This window comes from Heterodontus francisci, chromosome 1 (genome assembly GCF_036365525.1).
Source record: "Heterodontus francisci isolate sHetFra1 chromosome 1, sHetFra1.hap1, whole genome shotgun sequence".
NCBI lineage: Eukaryota > Metazoa > Chordata > Chondrichthyes > Heterodontiformes > Heterodontidae > Heterodontus > Heterodontus francisci.
Window position 1 is genome coordinate 16,415,855 of NC_090371.1, and position 7,016 is coordinate 16,422,870.

At 62.5% G+C, this 7,016-nt stretch overlaps 1 protein-coding gene across 1 annotated transcript; it reads right to left on the reverse strand.

Annotated features, from left to right (window-relative positions):
- Window positions 1–283: 283 nt before the first annotated feature.
- LOC137369537 (uro-adherence factor A-like) lies at window positions 284–6,636 on the reverse strand. Its single transcript, XM_068031185.1, has 4 exons — window positions 4,950–6,636; window positions 2,377–3,258; window positions 989–1,616; window positions 284–893 (listed from the first exon to the last, which is right to left on the reverse strand). The coding sequence occupies exons 1-4, from the start codon at window positions 6,634–6,636 to the stop codon at window positions 284–286; spliced, it is 3,807 nt and encodes a 1,268-aa protein (XP_067887286.1).
- Window positions 6,637–7,016: the final 380 nt, after the last annotated feature.

The window sequence follows — 7,016 nt, forward strand, 5'->3', positions numbered from 1 at the left end:
GGCAGAGACTTCTCACCAGGCAGAGACTTCCCAACAGGCAGAGACTTCCCGCGTGGCAAAGACATCCCCTCCAGCAGAGACTTCCCGCCCAGCAGAGACTCCCCGCCCAGCAGAGACTCCCGACTCAGCAGAGACTCCATACCCGGCAGAGACTCCCCGATCAGCAGAGACTCCCTGCCCAGCAGAGGCTTCCCGCTCGGCAGGGACTCCCCACGCAGGCAGTGAGTCCCCGCTCAGCAGTGACTCCCTGCCCAGCAGAGGCTTCCCGCTCGGAAGACACGCCCTACCCGGCAGAGGCTTCCCGCTCGGCAGAGACTCCCCGCCCAGCAGAGACTCCTTGCGCAGCAGAGAATTCCTGCCCAGCAGAGACTTCCCGCTCAGCAGAGACTTCCCGACCAACGGAGACCTCCCACTCGGCACGGACTTCCCACACAGCAGAGACTTCCCACCAGGCAGGGACTTCCCACTCGGCAGGGACTTCCCACTCGGCAGAGACTTCCCACCCAGCAGAGATTTCCCACTCGGCAGAGTCTTCCCACCAGGCAGATTTCCCACTCGGCAGGGACTTCCCACTCGGCAGAGACTTCCCACCCAGCAGAGATTTCCAGCCTGGCAGAGAATTCCCACTCGGCAGAGACTTCCCGCCCAGCAGAGACTTCCCACTCGGCAGGGACTTCCCACTCGGCAGAGACTTCCTGCTCGGCAGAGACTTCCCTGCAGGCAGGGACTTACCACTCGGCAGAGACTTCCCACTCGGCAGAGATTTCCCGCTCAGCTGGTACTTCCCACTCGGCAGAGATTTCCCACTCGGCAGAGATTTCCCGCTCGGCAGGGACTTCCCACTCGGCAGAGACTTCCCGCTCGGCAGAGACTTCCCACTTGGCAGAGGCCTCCTACCCAGCAGGGACTTCCCAACTGGCAGAGACTTACCACCAGGCAGAGACGTCCCGCCTGGCAGAGACTCCCCACACAGGCAGAGACTTCCCACTCAGCAGAGACTCCCTGCCCAGCAGAGTCTTCCCGCTCGGCAGAGCCTCCCCGCCCAGCAGAGACTCCTTGCGCAGCAGAGAATTCCTGCCCAGCAGAGACTTCCCGCTCAGCAGAGACTTCCCGACCAACGGAGACCTCCCACTCGGCACGGACTTCCCACACAGCAGAGACTTCCCACCAGGCAGGGACTTCCCACTCGGCAGGGACTTCCCACTCGGCAGAGACTTCCCACCCAGCAGAGATTTCCCACTCGGCAGAGTCTTCCCACCAGGCAGATTTCCCACTCGGCAGGGACTTCCCACTCGGCAGAGACTTCCCACCCAGCAGAGATTTCCAGCCTGGCAGAGAATTCCCACTCGGCAGAGACTTCCCGCCCAGCAGAGACTTCCCACTCGGCAGGGACTTCCCACTCGGCAGAGACTTCCTGCTCGGCAGAGACTTCCCTGCAGGCAGGGACTTACCACTCGGCAGAGACTTCCCACTCGGCAGAGATTTCCCGCTCGGCAGAGACTTCCCACTCGGCAGAGATTTCCCGCTCGGCAGGGACTTCCCACTCGGCAGAGACTTCCCGCTCGGCAGAGACTTCCCACTTGGCAGAGGCCTCCTACCCAGCAGGGACTTCCCAACTGGCAGAGACTTACCACCAGGCAGAGACGTCCCGCCTGGCAGAGACTCCCCACACAGGCAGAGACCTCCCACTCAGCAGAGACTCCCTGCCCAGCAGAGTCTTCCCGCTCGGCAGAGCCTCCCCACACAGGCAGAGACTCCCACACAGGCAGAGACGCCCCGCTCAACAGAGACTCCCTGCCCATCAGAGGCTTCCCGCTCGGCAGAGCCTCCCCACACAGGCAGAGACTCCCCACACAGGCAGAGACTCCCCGCTCAACAGAGACTCCTTGCCCAGCAGAGGCTTCCCGCTCGGCAGAGACTCCCCGCGCAGCAGAGACTCGCCGCCCAGCAGAGAATTCCTGCCCAGCAGAGACTTCCCGCTCAGCAGAGACTTCCCGCCCAACGGAGACCTCCCACTCAGCACGGACTTCCCTCACAGCAGAGATTTCCCACTCGGCAGAGACTTCCCACTCGGCAGAGACTTCCAACCCAGCAGAGATTTCCTGCCTGGTGGAGAATTCCCACTCGGCAGAGACTTCCCACCAGGCAGAGAATTCCCACCCAGCAGACACTTCCCACTCGGCAGGGACTTCCCACTCGGCAGAGACTTCCTGCTCGGCAGAGAGATCCCGCTCAGCTGAGACTTCCCTACAGGCAGGGACTTCCCACTCGGCAGAGATTTCCCACTCGGCAGAGACTTCCCACTCGGCAGAGACTTCTCGCTTGGCAGAGACTTCCCGCTCGGCAGAGACTTCCCACCCAGCAGAGACTTCCCACCAGGCAGAGACTTCCCACCAGGCAGAGACTTCCCGCTCGGCAGAGACTTCCCACTAGGCAGAGTCTTCCCGCCTGGCAGAGACTTCCCACTCGGCAGGCACTTCCCTCCTGGCAGGGACTCCTCACCCAGCAGAGATTTCCTGCCTGGCAGAGACTTCCCTCTCGGCACAGACTTCCCACTTGGCGGGGACTTCCCACTCGGCAGAGACTTCCCACTAGGCAGGGAATTCCCGCCCAGCAGAGACTTCCCACTTGGCAGGGACTTCCCGCCTGGCAGAGTCTTCCTGCCTGGCAGAGACTTCCCGCTCGGCTGAGACTTACCGCTCGGCTGAGACTTCCCACCTGGCAGAGACTTCCCGCCTGGCAAAGAGAACCCACCCAGCAGAGACTTCCCACCCAGCAGAGACTTCCCAAGAGGCAGAGACATCCCGGCTGGCAAAGACAACCCACCAAGCAGGGACTTCCTGACTGACAGAGACTTCCCACCCGGCAGAGACTTCCCACCAGGCAGAGACTTCCCAACAGGCAGAGACTTCCCGCCTGGCAAAGTCATCCCCTCCAGCAGAGACTTCCCGCCCAGCAGAGACTCCCCGCCCAGCAGAGACTCCCCACTCAGCAGAGACTCCATACCCGGTAGAGACTCCCCGATCAGCAGAGACTCCCTGCCCAGCTGAGGCTTCCCGCTCGGCAGAGACTCCACGCACAGCAGAGACTCCCCGCCCAGCAGAGAATTCCTGCCCAGCAGAGACTTCCCGCCCAACGGAGACTTCCCACTCGGCAGTGATTTCCCGCCCAGCAGAGACTTCCCGCTCGGCAGAGACCTCCCACTCGGCACGGACTTCCCACTCGGCAGAGACTTCCCACCCAGCAGAGATTTCCTGCCTGGCGGAGAATTCCCACTCGGCTGTGACTTCCCACCAGGCAGAGAATTCCCGCCCAGCAGACACTTTCCACTCGGCAGGGACTTCCCACTCGGCAGAGACTTCCTGTTCGGCAGAGACTTCCCACTCGGCAGGGACTTCCCACTCGGCAGAGACTTCCCGCTCGGCAGAGACTTCCCACTCGGCAGAGACTTCCCGCTCGGCAGAGACTTCCCACTCGGCAGAGACTTCCCACTATGCAGAGTCTTCCCGCCTGGCAGAGTATTCCCACTCGGCAGGCACTTCCCTCCTGGCAGGGACTCCTCGCCCGGCAGAGATTTCCTGCCTGGCAGGGACTTCCCACTCGGCAGATACTTCCCACCAGGCAGGGAATTCCCGCCCAGCAGAGACTTCCCACTTGGCAGGGACTTCCCGCCTGGCAGAGACCTCCTACCAAGCAGGGACTTCCCGACTGGCAGAGACTTCTCACCTGGCAGAGACTTCCCAACAGGCAGAGACTTCCCGCGTGGCAAAGACATCCCCTCCAGCAGAGACTTCCCGCCCAGCAGAGACTCCCCGCCCAGCAGAGACTCCCCACTCAGCAGAGACTCCATACCCGGCAGAGACTCCCCGATCAGCAGAGACTCCCTGCCCAGCAGAGGCTTCCCGCTCGGCAGGGACTCCCCACGCAGGCAGTGAGTCCCCGCTCAGCAGTGACTCCCTGCCCAGCAGAGGCTTCCCGCTCGGAAGACACGCCCTACCCGGCAGAGGCTTCCCGCTCGGCAGAGACTCCCCGCCCAGCAGAGACTCCTTGCGCAGCAGAGAATTCCTGCCCAGCAGAGACTTCCCGCTCAGCAGAGACTTCCCGCCCAACGGAGACCTCCCACTCGGCACGGACTTCCCACACAGCAGAGACTTCCCACCAGGCAGGGATTTCCCACTCGGCAGGGACTTCCCACTCGGCAGAGACTTCCCACCCAGCAGAGATTTCCCACTCGGGAGAGTCTTCCCACCAGGCAGATTTCCCGCTCGGCAGAGACTTCCCACTCGGCAGAGACTTCCCGCTCGGCAGAGACTTCCCACTCGGCAGAGATTTCCCGCTCGGCAGAGACTTCCCGCTCGGCAGAGACTTCCCGCTCGGCAGAGACTTCCCACTCGGCAGAGATTTCCCGCTCGGCAGAGACTTCCCGCTCGGCAGAGTTCCCGCTCGGCAGAGACTTCCCACTCGGCAGAGATTTCCCGCTCGGCAGAGACTTCCCACTCGGCAGAGACTTCCCGCTCGGCAGAGACTTCCCACTCGGCAGAGATTTCCCGCTCGGCAGAAACTTCCCGCTCGGCAGAGACTTCCCACCCAGCAGAGACTTCCCACTCGGCAGAGATTTCCCACTCGGCAGAGACTTCCCGCTCGGCAGAGACTTCCCACTTGGCAGAGGCCTCCTGCCCAGCAGGGACCTCCCAACTGGCAGAGACTTACCACCAGGCAGAGACTTCCCACCTGTCAGAGACTTCCCAACAGGCAGAGACTTCCTACTCGGCAGTGACGTCCCGCCTGGCAGAGACTCCCCACACAGGCAGAGACTCCCCACTCAGCAGAGACTCCTTGCCCAGCAGAGGCTTCCCGCTTGGCAGAGCCTCCCCACACAGGCAGAGACTCCCACACAGGCAGAGACGCCCCGCTCAACAGAGACTCCCTGCCCATCAGAGACTTCCCACCAGGCAGAGACTCCCCGCTCAACAGAGACTCCTTGCCCAGCAGAGGCTTCCCGCCAAGCTGAGGCTTCCCGCTCGGCAGAGACTCCACGCGCAGCAGAGACTCGCCGCCCAGCAGAGAATTCCTGCCCAGCAGAGACTTCCCGCTCAGCAGAGACTTCCCACCCAACGGAGACATCCCACTCAGCACGGACTTCCCACACAGCAGAGACTTCCCACTCGGCAGAGACTTCCCACCCAGCAGAGATTTCCTGCCTGGTGGAGAATTCCCACTCGGCAGAGACTTCCCACCAGGCAGAGAATTCCCGCCTAGCAGACACTTCCCACTCGGCAGGGACTTCCCACTCGGCAGAGACATCCTGCTCGGCAGAGACTTCCCGCTCAGCTGAGACTTCCCTACAGGCAGGGACTTCCCACTCGGCAGAGACTTCCCGCTCGGCAGAGACTTCCCACTCGGCAGAGACTTCCCGCTCGGCAGAGACTTCCCACCCAGCAGAGACTTCCCACCAGGCAGAGACTTCCCGCTCGGCAGAGACTTCCCACTAGGCAGAGTTTTCCCGCCTGGCAGAGACTTCCCACTCGGCACAGACTTCCCACTTGGCGGGGACTTCCCACTCGGCAGAGACTTCCCACTCGGCAGGCACTTCCCTCCTGGCAGGCACTCCTCACCCAGCAGAGATTTCCTGCCTGGCAGAGACTTCCCTCTCGGCACAGACTTCCCACTTGGCGGGGACTTCCCACTCGGCAGAGACTTCCCACTAGGCAGGGAATTCCCGCCCAGCAGAGACTTCCCACTTGGCAGGGACTTCCCGCCTGGCAGAGTCTTCCTGCCTGGCAGAGACTTCCCGCTCAGCTGAGACTTACCGCTCGGCTGAGACTTCCCACTCGGCAGAGACTTCCCACTAGGCAGGGAATTCCCGCCCAGCAGAGACTTCCCACTTGGCAGGGACTTCCCGCCTGGCAGAGTCTTCCTGCCTGGCAGAGACTTCCCGCTCAGCTGAGACTTACCGCTCGGCTGAGACTTCCCACCTGGCAGAGACTTCCCGCCTGGCAAAGAGAACCCACCCAGCAGAGACTTCCCAAGAGGCAGAGACATCCCGGCTGGCAAAGACAACCCACCGAGCAGGGACGTCCTGACTGGCAGAGACTTCCCACCCGGCAGAGACTTCCCACCAGGCAGAGACTTCCCAACAGGCAGAGTCTTCCCGCCTGGCAAAGACATCCCCTCCAGCAGAGACTTCCCGCCCAGCAGAGACTCCCCGCCCAGCAGAGACTCCCCACTCAGCAGAGACTCCATACCCGGCAGAGACTCCCCGATCAGCAGAGACTCCCTGCCCAGCTGAGGCTTCCCGCTCGGCAGAGACTCCACGCACAGCAGAGACTCCCCGCCCAACGGAGACTTCCCACTCGGCAGTGATTTCCTGCCCAGCAGAGACTTCCCAATTGGCAGAGACGTCCCGCTCGGCAGAGACCTCCCACTCGGCACGGACTTCCCACTCGGCAGACACTTCCCACCCAGCAGAGATTTCCTGCCTGGCGGAGAATTCCCACTCGGCTGTGACTTCCCACCAGGCAGAGAATTCCCGCCCAGCAGACACTTCCCACTCGGCAGGGACTTCCCACTCGGCAGAGACTTCCTGCTCGGCAGAGACTTCCCACTCGGCAGGGACTTCCCATTCGGCAGAGACATCCCACCCAGCAGTGATTTCCTGCCTGGCGGAGAATTCCCACTCGGCAGAGACTTCCCACCAGGCAGAGAATTCCCGCCCAGCAGACACTTGGCACTCGGCAGGGACTTCCCACTCGGCAGAGACTTCCTGCTCGGCAGAGACTTCCCACTCGGCAGAGACTTCCCGCTCGGCAGAGACTTCCCACTCGGCAGAGATTTCCCGCTCGGCAGAGACTTCCCACCCAGCAGAGACTTCCCACTCGGCAGAGACTTCCCACTCGCAGAGACATCCCGCTCGGCAGGTACTTCACACTCAGCAGAGACTTCCCACTCGGCAGAGACTTTCCACCAGGCAGAGACTTCCCACTCGGCAGAGACTTCCCACTCGGCAGAGAATTCCC